This window comes from Salmo salar, chromosome ssa04, assembly GCF_905237065.1.
Source record: "Salmo salar chromosome ssa04, Ssal_v3.1, whole genome shotgun sequence".
Classification (NCBI taxonomy): domain Eukaryota; kingdom Metazoa; phylum Chordata; class Actinopteri; order Salmoniformes; family Salmonidae; genus Salmo; species Salmo salar.
In genome coordinates, this window is record NC_059445.1 from 16,593,307 (window position 1) to 16,608,129 (window position 14,823).

The following is a 14,823-nucleotide window of genomic DNA, read 5'->3' on the forward strand; positions in this document are numbered from 1 at the left end:
TAGATGTTCTGATCCAGTTTGGCACCACATACCTATGCAAGTCAGGGTTCTCAAGTACAGAAACAGTGTCAATGCTGAGCATGACCTCAGTGTTGCACTGTGAAAAACTGAACCCAGAATAGACCTGCTTGTTGAAAACTTCAACCAGCCACACACACACCTCATTAGGACTGTGTGTATGTAGGTGTTTTCTGGTCTACATCTGTGTGATGTGATCAATCAGTTTATTCCAGTTCAGAATAAAACAATATGTATTTTAAACAGCAACAGTTCCAACCTAGACTTTCTATCAACTATCATTTATACAGTAAGATTTACAGTAGGCCTGATAATTGTATTTATCTGTACTGTTACTGAGGTTTGCACAATCAAAAAGCCTGTGTGTGTGTGTGTGTGTGTGTGTTCTGTTAGACATCTGTGTAATGTGATCAATCCGTTTATTCCAGTTCAGAATTAAATTATTTATTGTATTTTAACAGCAACAGTTCCAACCTAGACAGGTACGTAAGAGTGTTTTTAATGGGGAAAAATGAACATGAAAAGATTTATGGGTATTTCATTGTTATTTGTTTTTGTCTATATTGCTTTTTTTTTTTGGCATAATTGCAATGAAATGTACCGATATTTACGTATAGTTGCATATTTTCTTAAGCTTGGGTCCCAGGAAAACACAGAATATCTCATTTGGGTCCCAGGCAGAAAAAGTTTAAGAATCCCTGCCATAGACGATAACACTCACATGCTGTACTGTAGTCACCAAGCATAAGTAGCCTCACTGCCTGCACACACACACATAAACAGGACACACAGGAAGAAACCAAATAATAAACAGGAAGTGCTGCCGATTCTGCATCCTGATTGGCTTGGCTTGGCCGGTTTTGATGCCTACCCTCGAATTGCGTGGGTCAATGCCCCTGTGACACCAGCGTGGAGACCCTGTGGCCAGTCAGTTTGATTGACAAGGCTGACTGGTATGCTATGCTAGCCTATGGAGAGTGGTCTATAAGCACGGACCATTGAACCCATCAGTAGAGTACATTTTCTCCGCTCTGTCTCCCTTTTCATAAACACATGTCACACTGGCATTCACCAGAGCCAGACAGAGCTCCGCTGTTGCTTCAGTCAGCATCCTTTATGACTGGAAAGAATGGAGGAAGTTGGCCTTGGAGTTTAAATGGAAGCTGTCGAGAAACAACGTCTCTCTGGTTGGCCTGGGAGAGTGGTTCAGGCAAACAGAAGAGTATTGACGCAGAGGTGTTGAAGAAGAGTATAAAGATGGGCTGTATACTGTACAGCAAGTCTGCATTCTGGTGCTCTGAGAACGCATGTTTGCAATAGGTTAACTGAGTGAATTTTTATATATTTAACCTTTATTTAACTAGGCAAGTCAGTTTAACTAGGCGAGTGAAGCTAATATGGAAGTTAACTTCACAGAGAGTAAAATGACCTATAGCCAATGTTATTCATCTCCATCATCTCTCATTAAGGATAATGCATGACTGTGTCTAATCTTTCCATCAATCAGATCCACAGCACTTCAGAAGCTCTTTCAGTAACTGTACTATTACAGTAAATGAGGCCATGGGAATGGCAGACAAGGCCATCAGAGATCAATGGGCCAAATCAAATCAGTGTGTGTGTGTGTGTGTGTGTGTGTGTGTGTGTGTGTGTGTGTGTGTGTGAGCGCTCGAACGCTGCCTGAAGTGCGCTCGACCCTATCGTGTGTATGTGCCTGTGTGAGTGTGCCTCCGTCCATGCGCGTCTGTGTGTGTGACCCAGCCGTGCCATCTCCTCTGAGCTGATTGACAGAGTGTCCATCTCTCCAGAGTGAACCAGTGAATTATTGATCTCCTGTGGGATAAAATGCTGCACACCGCCTGGACACTAAGTCGATGGCAATAAAGCAGAAAGAGTGCACACACACGCGCACACGCACAGTATGGATCTCAATCAAGCAGAAAGAAAAGCCTCGACCTCATTGAGGGTCACAGAATGACAGACTGAGACTAGGGTATGTTTGGAGAGACCCTATTGGAGGATTGGACTTTGATATTCAATGACTTTCATGTCTGTGGATGTAAGTTGAGCACCACGGCTTCAGAAACAGCTGTGGAGTTGAATTATGTACAGTAAACTTAACTGTACATATTCTGTGTAAAGAAACAAATACACTGAGTGTATAAAACATTAGGAACACCTTCCTACTATTGAGGTGCGCACCCACCCTGTACTCCCTTTTGCCCTCAGAACAGCCTCAATTTGTCGGGGCATGGACTCTACAAGGTGTCAAAAGCGTTCCACAAGGATGCAGGCCCGTGGTGACTCCAATGCGCCCCACAGTTGTGTCAAGTTGCCTGGATGTCCTTTGGGTGGTGGACCATTCTTGATACACACGGGAAATTGTTGTGTGTGAAAAACCCAGCAGCGTTGCTGTTCTTCACACACTCAAACCTGTGCGCCTGGCACCTACTACCATACCAGGTTCAAAGGCACTTAAATCTATTTTCTTGCCCATTCATCCTCTGAATGGTACACATAAAAATCAGAAATTGATTATTGTGTAACTGCCTTTTCAGATTGTAATGGGAACCTGTCAAAATTCTGGAAAACTGTCAAATCCCTGAAGAGTTCTACTTCCTCCTCTCTGCCACAACAAATTAATTCACTGGCCTCATTTTGGAAAAAAATCCATAAATGATGCATTTAATCACCATTTTATTTAAGTGGGCTCTCTCTTTGAAATAACTTCTAAGCCTATTCACAATTATATTGGGCTAGATGCAAGGGAAACTTGCTGAATAATCAGAGAAATTATAGTCAAAGCTTTTCTTTTAGGCCGTTTACAGAAAAATAATACCTGGACATTTTGCTGGCAATAGATAACAAAACATCCACAGGAGTCGACCAATTGGATCTTTTTTCCCCCTACAATGTAGAAAATAGTATGAGTAGGTGTGTCTACACTTTTGACTGGTACTGTATATATCTCATACAGGGCACATTTGGAAAAGAGACCTAGGTGTCAATGTCTTCCCTGTCCAAATAAAGGTTAAATAAAAAAGAAGCAAACACAATCCATGTCTCAACCCGTCTCCTCCCCTTCATCTACACTGATTGAAGTGGATTTAACAAGTGACATCAAATAAGGGATCATAGTTTTCACCTGGATTCACCTGGTCAGTCTGTCAAGGAAAGATCAGGTGTTCCTAATACTTTGTACACTCAGTGTATACTGCCCATAACTGTTTACAGCCATTCGCAGTGTAACCAAACAAACATGGCTTGGCATCAAAACACAACCACCACATACGGCTTCTGCAGCACTACCTCGGCACCCCCTCCCCTCGCTTGGTAAAAATAAAATGTTTTGTCTCTGTTGACTAGACTGACACGTTTCCACTGCCGATTATCAACCATCTGCAGGAGATAGTGTTAAACCGACAAAGTGAGTTGAGCTCCATAGAAACAGAATTATCACCCATCACAGAACATCAACATGAATGGGAATATCAGTTCTAGTAATCATGGATCTAGAATTAAAACCTTTTAGAACAGTAGGAAATCACTGACTGCATTCCAGGGCCTCAGCAGAGACCTAGGATATCACCCCACTACCATCCGTTACGTCTATTTACTTGCCAGATATCCTTTTAAAAAGATTATGAGACAGAGAGATGATTCTACCCGGGATATAATTTACAACATTAACAGACGCCGGGGGAGGGATGGCAGGATACAAGCACTCCACTCCCATAGCAGAGACAACAAGCAAAACAAACCTAATATGAATAAATCCAAAACAAAAACAAACGTTGAGGGATTTGTGACATTGGTTGTCATGATTCGTCATCACAGGATGACACACAACCTCCATTATACCATTAAAGAAGAGATTGAATTACAGTATGTTTAATCCTTTTTGTATGCTGCGTTTGCAACCATAGAGGAAAATAAGATAAAACACCCTCATATCTAACCTATACATTTATTCAGAGCCACTTATAAAATCAGTACATTCAACTAGATGAACAACCTCAGACTATCACAATCCCCCCCAAAAAACTGCAGGTTCTTCAAAATACCTGCTTTATATCTGTCTCTTTACTTTCTTATTGGCCACTTCAGTGAGTTTTACCCAGGGTTCATAGGGAGCTCAGGGCCCATGCTACTCCAGATGTTGGCTCTTAATTTGACCAGGATTGTCACAGCAAAATAATCCTGCAGCAACGGGACAGCTGGCTGACTGTTTCAGAGGAGGACAGGATGTATGATGTGACAGAAAGCATTATATCGCGAGAAGTCAGATTAGCTTAAAGTATTATATGTCGACGTGTAAGAAAGAGAGAGAGAGAGATTTAACTCCACCTATCTAACCATTATTTAACCAGGAAGATGGTTAATCCCTTGTGGATGAAATCCTCTTTCACTAGGAACTTGACAAGGAAAGGAGACTAACCATAGGATCTGACACCAGGTAGCTGAATCACTAAATATGTAGACCAGGTGCTCAAAGAAGATGGAGGAACGGTCTATCAGTTGGAATGGCACCCAGCTCAGCTGGAGCTCGATGGACTGAAACATTCAAATCTTAGAAATAGAGTTCCACAGCAATGCAGACTGGCTATGGGCCATGGCACCCTATGGGAGTGTGTCCAACCCTTTTGTGAAGCCTGGCCCCACAGAATTTAATATTGAAGCATTATATCTCTCGCTGAGGGAGATTGGTAAAATCCAGCCTGGGTTTGATCTCACCAGGGGCACTTTAGACATCAATGGGTAAGGGGGAAAGAAAGCCTCTGGAGAATGACATCTGGGTTGTGTTCACTTGGGCAAGCCATTGCAAAACATTTTTCAATGGTTTGCAACGGTAGGTGGTGTATGTTTTTGCCAAGGTCGCTACTGTTACTGTACCAGACAGATCTAAGTGCATTTAGTTTGATCTGACACTCAGACAATTATATTTAACATAGTCCTTCTCCTAAACAACACATTTCCTCCATTCTAAACCCAACCAGAACATCAGTGGTCTGGTATGTGGTATTTTCCTTAAATCAGTTATGCAGTAATCTGTGCATTGCCATCAACTGGTCCAATCAATAGGTGTTTTTCAAGCCCTGATTCAACCATACTGAAGAGGGTTGTGGAGGGGCACCCACAGGAATGTGTTTGACAGACGGTTGGTTGCCCCATGGGACCTCAGCACGACCTACCTGGGACCTCCTGTCAATGAAATACATTCAATAAGGCTGGGACTGTTCTGACCTGGTATCGCTCTCCCTTTCTCTCTCTTAGTAACAACAGTGCCTTCGGAAAGTATTCAGACCCCTTGACTTTTTTCACGTTTTGTTACGTTACAGCCTTATTCTAAAATTGATTGAATAAAACTATTTCTGCAGCAATCTACACACAATACCAAAGCAAAAATAATTTTTGATTTTCCCCCAAATTTATTACAAATAAAAAACAGAAATATCTTACTTACATAAGTATTCAGACCCTTAGCTATGAGACTTGAAATTGATTTCAGGCGCATCCTGTTTCCATTATCATCCTTGAGATGTTTCTACAACTTGATTGGAGTCCACCTGTGGTAAATTCAATTGATTGGACATGATTTGGAAAGGCACACACCTGCCTATATAAAGGTCCCACAGTTGACAGTACATGTCAGTGCAAAAACCAAGCCATGAGGTCGAAGGAATTGTCCCTAGAGCTCCAAGACAAGATTGTGTCGAGGCACAGATCTGGGGAAGGGTACCAAAAAATGTTTGCCGCATTGAAGGTCCCCAAGAACAAAGTGACCTCCATCATTCTTAAATGGAAGAAGTTTGGAACCACCAAGACTCTTCCTCGAGCTGGCTGCCCGGTCAAACTGAGCAAACAGGGGAGAAGGGCCTTGGTCAGGGAGGTGACCAAGAACCCGACGGTCACTCTGACAGAGCTCTAGAGTTCCTCTGTGGGGATGGGAGAACCTTCCAGAAGGACAACCATCTCTGCAGCACTCCACCAATCAGGCCTTTATGGTAGAGTGGCCAGACGGAAGCCACTCATCAGTAAAAGGCACCTGACAGCCCGCTTGCAGTTTGCCAAAAGGCACCTAAAGACTTTCAGACAATGAGAAACAAATATTCTCTGGTCTGATGAAACCAAGATTGAACCCATTAGCCTGAATGCTAAGCGTCGCGTCTGGAGGAAACCTGGCACCATCCCTAAAGTGAAGCATGGTGGGGGCAGCATCATGCTGTGGGGATGTTTTTCAGCAGCAAGAACTGGAAGACTAGTCAGCATTGAGGCAAAGATGAACGGAGCAAAGTACAGAAAGATCCTTGCTGAAAACCTGTTCCAGAGCGCTCAGGACCTCAGACTGGGGTGAAGGTTCAACCTTCCAACAAGACAACAACCCTAAGCACACAGCCAAGATAACGCAGGTGTGGCTTCGGGACAAGTCTCTGAATGTCCTTGAGTGGCCCAGTCAGATGCCGGACTTGAACCCGATCTACCATCTCTGGAGAGACCTGAAAATAGCTTTAGAGGATCTGCAGAGAAGAATGGGAGAAACTCCCCAAATACAGGGGTGCCAAGCTTGTAACGTCATACCCAAGAAGACTCAAATCAAATCAAATTTTATTTGTCACATACACATCGTTAGCAGATGTTAATGCGAGTGTAGCGAAAAGCTTGTGCTTCCAGTTCCGACAGTGCAGTAATATCGAACAAGTAATCTAACAATTACACAACAACTACCTTATTCACACAAATGTAAAGGGATGGAATAAGAATATGTACATATGAATATATGGATAAGAAATGGCCGAGCGGCATAGGCAAGATGCAATAGATGTTATAAAGAACAGCATATGAGATGAGTAATGTAAGATATGTAAACATTATTAAAGTGGCATTATTTAAAGTGACTAGTGATCCATTTTTTCAAGTGGCAAAGGATTTCAAGTCTGTATGCAGGCAGCAGCCTCTCTGTGTTAGTGATGGCTGTTTAACAGTCTGATGGCCTTGAGATAGTTGTTTTTTAGTCTCTCGGTCCCAGCATTGATGCACCTGTACTGACCTTGCCTTCTGGATGGTAGCGGGGTGAACAGGCAGTGACTCGGGTGGTTGTTGCCCTTGATTATCTTTTTGGCCTTCCTGTGACATCGGGTGCTGTAGGTGTCCTGGAGGGCAGGTAGTTTGCCCCCGGTGATGTGTTGTGCAGACCACACCACCCTCTGGAGAGCCTTGCGGTTGATGGCGGTGCAGTTGCCGTACTAGGCGGTGATACAGCCTGACAGGATGCTCTCAATTGTGCATCTGTAAAAGTTTGTGAAGGTTTTAGGTGACAAGTCAAATGTCTTCAGTCTCCTGAGGTTGAAGAGGCACTGTTGCGCCTTCTTCACCACACTGTCTATGTGGGTGGACCATTTCAGTTTGTCCATGATGTGTACGCCGAGGAACTTGAAGTTTTCCACTTTCTCCACTGCGGTCCCGTCGATGTGGACAGGGGGGTGCTCATCTCTTTTGTTTTGTTGATGTTGAGTGAGAGGTTGTTTTCCTGACACCACACTCTGAGTGCCCTCACCTCCTCCCTGTAGGCTGTCTCGTAGTTGTTGGTAACAAGCCCACTACTGTTGTGTTATCTGCAAACTTGATGATTGAGTTGGAGGCGTGTATGGCCATGCAGTCATGGGTGAACAGCCTTGCGAGGGTTAACACGTTTAAATGCCTTACTCACGTCGGCCACGGAGAAGGAGGGGGGGGCCCGCAGTCCTTGGTAGCATTGGTGGCACTGTATTATCCTCAAAGCAGGCAAAGAAGGTGTTTAGTTTGTCTGGAAGCAAGACGTCGGTGTCCGTGATGTGGCTGGTTTTCTTTTTGTAGTCTGTAATTGCCTGTAGACCCTGCCACATACGTCTCGTGTCTGAGCCGTTGAATTGCGACTCCACTTTGTTCCTATACCGACATTTCACTTGTTTGATTGCCTTGCAGAGGGAATAACTACAATGTTTATATTCGGCCATATTCTCCAACATCTTTCCATGGTTGAATGCGGAGGTTCGAGCTTTCAGTTCTATCCACGATTTATGGTTAGGGTAGGTTTTAATAGGCACAGTGGGTACAACATCTCCAATGCACTTCCTTATAAACTCACTCACCGAGTCAGTGTATAAATCAATGTTATTCTCTGAGGTTTCCCGGAACATTTCCCAGTCCGCGTGATCAAAACAATCTTGAAGCATGGTCAGACCAGCGTTGAATGGTTCTAGTCATATGAACATCCTGTTTGAGTTTCTGCCTACAGGACGGTAGGAGCAAGATGGAGTCGTGGTCGGATTTGCCGAAGGGAGGGCAGGGGAGGGCCTTGTATGGATTGCGGAAGATAGAGTAGCAGTGGTCAAGTGTATTGCCAGCGCAGGTGCTACAGTCAATGTGTTGGTAGAATTTAGGTAGCCTTGTTCTCAAATTAGCTTTGTTAAAATCCCCAGCTACAATAAATTTAGCCTCAGGATGTATGGTTTCCAGTTAACATGGACTCCAGTGAAATAACTATCTCTCTCTACCTCTACCTCTGCCTCTCTCTCTACCTCTGCCTCTCTCTCTACCTCTGCCTCTCTCTCTACCTCTGCCTCTCTCTCTGCCTCTCTCTCTGCCTCTCTCTCTACCTCTGCCTCTCTCTCTACCCATCTCTACCCCCCCTCTCTCTCTACCCATCTCTACCCGTCTATCTCTCTCTCTACCCGTCTCTCTCTCTCTCTCTCTCTCTACCCGTCTCTCTCTCTCTCTCTCTCTCTACCCGTCTCTCTCTCTCTCTCACCCGTCTCTCTCTCTCTCTCTACCCGTCTATCTCTCTCTCTCTCTACCCGTCTCTCTCTCTCTCTCTACCCGTCTCTCTCTCTCTCTCTACCCGTGTCTCTCTCTCTCTCTCTCTCTCTCTCTACCCGTGTCTCTCTCTCTCTCTCTCTCTACCCGTCTCTCTCTCTCTCTACCCGTCTCTCTCTCTCTCTACCCGTCTCTCTCTCTCTCTCTCTACCCGTCTATCTCTCTCTCTCTACCCGTCTATCTCTCTCTCTCTACCCGTCTATCTCTCTCTCTCTCTACCCGTCTCTCTCTCTCTCTCTCTACCCGTCTCTCTCTCTCTCTCTACCCGTGTCTCTCTCTCTCTCTCTCTCTCTCTCTCTACCCGTGTCTCTCTCTCTCTCTCTCTCTACCCGTCTCTCTCTCTCTCTACCCGTCTCTCTCTCTCTCTCTCTACCCGTCTCTCTCTCTCTCTACCCGTCTCTCTCTCTCTCTCTACCCGTCTCTCTCTCTCTCTACCCGTCTATCTCTCTCTCTCTACCCGTCTATCTCTCTCTCTCTCTACCCGTCTATCTCTCTCTCTCTCTACCCGTCTATCTCTCTCTCTCTCTACCCGTCTCTCTCTCTCTCTCTACCCGTCTCTCTCTCTCTCTCTACCCGTCTCTCTCTCTCTCTCTGTCTACCCGTCTCTCTCTCTCTCTCTGTCTACCCGTCTCTCTCTCTCTCTCTGTCTACCCGTCTCTCTCTCTCTCTACCCGTCTCTCTCTCTCTACCCGTCTCTCTCTCTCTACCCGTCTCTCTCTCTCTACCCGTCTCTCTCTCTCTCTCTCTACCCGTCTCTCTCTCTCTCTACCCGTCTCTCTCTCTCTCTACCCGTCTCTCTCTCTCTCTCTCTACCCGTCTCTCTCTCTCTCTACCCGTCTCTCTCTCTCTACCCGTCTCTCTCTCTCTACCCGTCTCTCTCTCTCTCTCTCTCTACCCGTCTCTCTCTCTCTCTACCCGTCTCTCTCTCTCTCTACCCGTCTCTCTCTCTCTACCCGTCTCTCTCTCTCTACCCGTCTCTCTCTCTCTCTACCCGTCTCTCTCTCTCTCTCTACCCGTCTCTCTCTCTCTCTCTCTACCCGTCTCTCTCTCTCTCTCTCTCTACCCGTCTCTCTCTCTCTCTCTCTCTACCCGTCTCTCTCTCTCTCTCTCTCTCTACCCGTCTCTCTCTCTCTCTACCCGTCTCTCTCTCTCTCTCTCTACCCGTCTCTCTCTCTCTCTACCCGTCTCTCTCTCTCTACCCGTCTCTCTCTCTCTCTCTCTCTACCCGTCTCTCTCTCTCTCTCTCTCTACCCGTCTCTCTCTCTCTCTCTCTCTCTACCCGTCTCTCTCTCTCTCTCTCTCTACCCGTCTCTCTCTCTCTCTCTCTCTACCCGTCTCTCTCTCTCTCTCTCTCTCTCTACCCGTCTCTCTCTCTCTCTACCCGTCTCTCTCTCTCTCTACCCGTCTCTCTCTCTCTACCCGTCTCTCTCTCTCTCTCTCTACCCGTCTCTCTCTCTCTCTCTCTCTACCCGTCTCTCTCTCTCTCTCTCTCTCTACCCGTCTCTCTCTCTCTCTCTACCCGTCTCTCTCTCTCTCTCTCTCTACCCGTCTCTCTCTCTCTCTCTCTCTACCCGTCTCTCTCTCTCTCTCTCTACCCGTCTCTCTCTCTCTCTCTCTCTACCCGTCTCTCTCTCTCTTTACCCGTCTCTCTCTCTCTCTCTCTCTCAGTAACTCACTGTGCGCGCCTGGCAAGTGAGTGAATGTTGGTGATCCTTGACTTGCTCTCGACCTATTAGGTACACACAACTCTCCCACTGTTTATTCCTCCAGACCATGTCTTGAAAACAAACACGAGAGAAATTCTGGAGTGCTACATGCCTCCTCCTGTCCTCCTACTGTCTCCTCCAGCACAGAGTGCTCTCCTATTTTCCTGCCTGAATTCTCTCCCCCCCTCTCTTCTCCTTATGTGAAACAGGACAGAGAGCTGACAGCTTCTAAAAATAGCAGCCTGGGTAGAGGCATGTTCTGGCCCTCTCCATTCATAGAATAAGCCTACACTTTGGCTTTTTCGTGCATATAACAAAACTAAATGATTAAGCTTTTTTAAGAACTTAACATTAGGTCCTGACAGTTCTCAGGAGGGCTTTAGTTTAGCGACTGTTTGGTGGTATACTAGTTCACCAAGGCTGCACATTAAACTATTACCATGGAGTGGAAAGCAAGTGGAATAACAATTCCATAGCTACTGTATTACCAAAATGTATACACTGGTATTAAAACTGAATCTCTTTTCAAGTAGTCAGCAGCCAAAACACCTCTTATTGATAGGGGACTGTTTCAGCCTCACTCTAAACACTGTTGACGTGACAACCATGGAAGCCTAGACATGCACTAAGGAGCTTGTTATATATAATTAACGTAGCGAAAGGAGGAAAAAAAACAAGCTTTTTCAATTATCAGATGATAAGGAGTATTCCTTCTCCTACATCTGTCCCCCCTCTCTCTCTGTACCCCCCTCTCCCTCTACACCCACCCTCTCTCTGCACCCCCCCTCTCTCTCTGCACCCCCCTCTCTTTCTGCACCCCTCTCTCTTTCTCTGCACCCCCCCTCTCTCTCTGTACCCCCCCCTCTCTCTCTGTACCCCCCCTCTCTCTCTGTACCCCCCCCTCTCTCTCTGTACCCCCCCTCTCTTTCCCCCCTTTTCTCTGTCCCCCCTTCTCTATCACCCCCTTCTCTATCACCCCTCCTCTCTCCCTGCCTCCCTCCATCCACCCACCCATCCATCCAAGCCTCTTCCATTCTCTCTGCTGCTCTGTCAGTCATCTAAAAATACATCTTCGTTTCTTTTTCTCCCTCTCGTTAATTGAAGCACAACATAATCCTGATTAGCCAGGAGTGAGGAAGCGGGCGTGCTAAGGCTGACTTAGCGTTGGCAATAAGGACATGACAGGCTCATGAAAGATGCAGGTAGAAGAAACTACATTATTCAGCCTGCAACGCCTCCTACTTCACTGTGCACTTTACTTCACTGGCTGAATAATGCCACACTTAGGCTGCATCTGAAATAGGGCCTGGTCAAAAGTAGTGCACTATATAGGGAATATGCGTGCCATTTCGGACACACCCTCACTCTAGCTAGTGCTGTGGTAGACTGGAGCCTCACACTTCACTGGGCACTTCACTGGCTGCCTGGCTGGCTGTAAACAAGTCTATAGTTGCGTTAGACAGGCAGCCCAGTTCTGATCTTTTCCCCACTAATTGGTATTTTGACCAATCAGATCAGTTCTAAAAAAGATCTGACGTGAGAACATCTGATTTGATTGGTCAAAAGACCAATTAGTGGAAAAAATATCAGAATTGGGCTGCCTGTCTAAACACAACCAAAGAAGCTGAATAAATCCTCACTTAGGCCTAGGATTAATCTAGCACTGCAGTTTGCTGTGAAAGCCTGCAGCGATTGTGTTGTTATGAGAAGGAAGAAAAAGTTAGATTTTTGAGTTAGAATCCTGTTTCGTGACATTGCTCTCCAAATGCTAATAGTAAAAAAATTATAATAAGGCCAAACGTATAATATTGGATAGTGGTGGAGTTAGCTGGAGATGTGGAGTAGAGACCTGCAGTTATTTTTCTGTTATGTGAAAGAAGACCAAGGTTGAATTCCCGAATTGGAACCGTGTTCTCTGACATTGCTGGTTGTAAGAAATGGTAATGGAACTCTGCTGATGTCGAGTATGTTGTGAGCCATATAGCATATGCAGTCTGTGAATATTGAAACGATCTTGAATTGAGTAAAAAAGGCCTGACTGTTTCGGCTCAAAGCCACTTAGATGAGCAATATGAATTTTCTAGTTTTCAAATGTAGATGTAAATGTACATTCTTAAATGTAAATTCATAAATTGTTAATTCTTTCAATGATGTAGTCAAGTTATATGCCACTAAGATTAACACGTCACCATCAACCCATTATCTTGTTTGTGCATTCTGTTTTCTTCGAATGAGTCACAGATTTCCAAAGCAGAAGCGCGAAGACGCTTGTCCCACCATTATTCGTAGCGCTGGTGTTGATGATGCCATACGAAAACATAATTCGATTTCACAATAAAGGTCCCGTCTTTCAACTCTAACTGTGTGGAACAGCCTGAGGAAAGCTCTGTGCATATTCACTAAACCTCATCACATAATAGTAGCTTCATTTGGGATGGAAGATTATTTTGAGTGTTTCTGCACAGTCCGACTGCAATGGACTCGACCTCAAACACTCCCATTGTATCTTACCTGTGTTATAGTGCTTGGTGCAGTATCTCAGATCCGTCTCATCCTTCATTATGAACTGTGGGAGGGTCAACCCATCAGCTACCTGGACTGGTCCATTCTCCTGCCACTCAAAGATCAGGTCGTTCATTGTGTAGCCAACTGGAAAAGAAGAGAGGCGGGACATGCAATCAGATAATATACCCTAGGCCCGGGTTACTGTACAGTAAAAGCACTGTGTCAACAGCTGATGTAAAAAAAGCCTTTATAAATACATATTCAATTGATGATTTATACATTCCAGATTTATGGGAAGATCCAAATATCATAGATACCCTTTGTGTTATATGCTGTAAAATACATGAAATATCAACGCTATAGATTACACTGCATCAAGGATAAGTTGTTCATTTCAATAGATCAACCAGGAATCAATGGTGTTAATGTCGCACTGTCTTTTGTGCTAAAGGAATAAACACTCAGACTTCATAGGCTAATCCGCTATTTAGTATGCCAATCCACAACAACCTTCGATTATAATTGTTTATCCATTTAAAAAAAAAAGGGTAATTCAGGCAATGATTTCCCAGGATGGAATGTGACTGATGCCTTACAGATAATGGAGTGATTGACGTGAACGGAGGAGGGATGGAAAGTATTCTAATGTAATCAGATGAACAAAACGGGTCTGATTCTAAAGCCATGTTGACTTTACGCTAATATCTCAGGAAATCCATGTAAAACTGGGACCTTGAAATGGGGGAAAAAGGAATCCATTTGTTTGTTCCTCGGAATAAGGTCCCAGTTAACTGAGTACTAGTCATCCTAATGACCTCTTTCCATTTGAAGCATTAACATCTCCTATGGTGTCCATCAGCCAGCTATAGGGAACAGGCATTCTAACAGGTATGCACTATTGTGCAAGATGAAAAAGCTATCTAGTGTCCAGTAGGAAAATATATATATTCGAACGTAAGGACACTGAAAGATACCGACAAGAGTTAAATAATCAAGAGAAATTATATGAAATATCTGCAGCTGGATATAGAAGCATCTTGAATATATCTCAACCCTGCATGTAGGCTATTTATCTTTAACCCGAAGTATCCCATGATGCAGTTCACCAGCCCAGGGGACTAGGCAGTGCAGACATTTCGGTTAATATTGGGAGATGAAATTAGTCAAAGCAGCCTCCGCAGTATGAGTCAATGTACTGTAGTCACAACATGACTCAGAACTTCCTCTGCTCCTACATTCCTATTGGTTAGGACTAATGGCTGATTTTCTAATGCCAGTTTACGTCTCAGGTGGTGGATGAGGCGACTTTCCCCCTATGTAAAGCACTTGGAGCATCTGGAAAAGCGCTATGCAAATCCAATAAATGATGACATCATTAGGCTAAATACTGGCCATGCATACATTCTAAATGACTCTACAGTATCCCAACAGACCGACCATCATAACCATTCATTAGTATTGATAAGATTTCATAAATAACCCATGCCTATCCATTTCCCTCCATTCCAGACACCGGGCATCGACCCATCAACATCATTCCCTTTCCACTTTGAACTCACAATTAAATGGCTAAAGCCAGCCAGAAGGGCCTCACCAACTGTGGTACATAAAATAATGAAATGATGCGAGGCCGTACGAATGAAGACAAATTATCTCCCCAAGCATTAAACAGTACAGCGCCATGGTAACTATCCCCCCGGGCCGCAACTGCACAGGAAAGGACAGGGTGAGTAAAAATGTA

The 14,823-nt window shown here is 44.7% G+C and overlaps 1 protein-coding gene across 1 annotated transcript in view; it reads right to left on the minus strand.

Moving 5' to 3' along the window:
* The window catches only part of LOC106602381 (glycine receptor subunit alpha-3), a 104,260-nt gene that overhangs the window by 23,716 nt on the left and 65,721 nt on the right, over window positions 1-14,823 (minus strand). Inside the window, exon 6 of the mRNA XM_014194980.2 lies at window positions 13,089-13,226. Coding sequence (XP_014050455.1) covers window positions 13,089-13,226 — 138 coding nt within the window. The remainder of the gene's footprint in view (window positions 1-13,088; window positions 13,227-14,823) is intronic.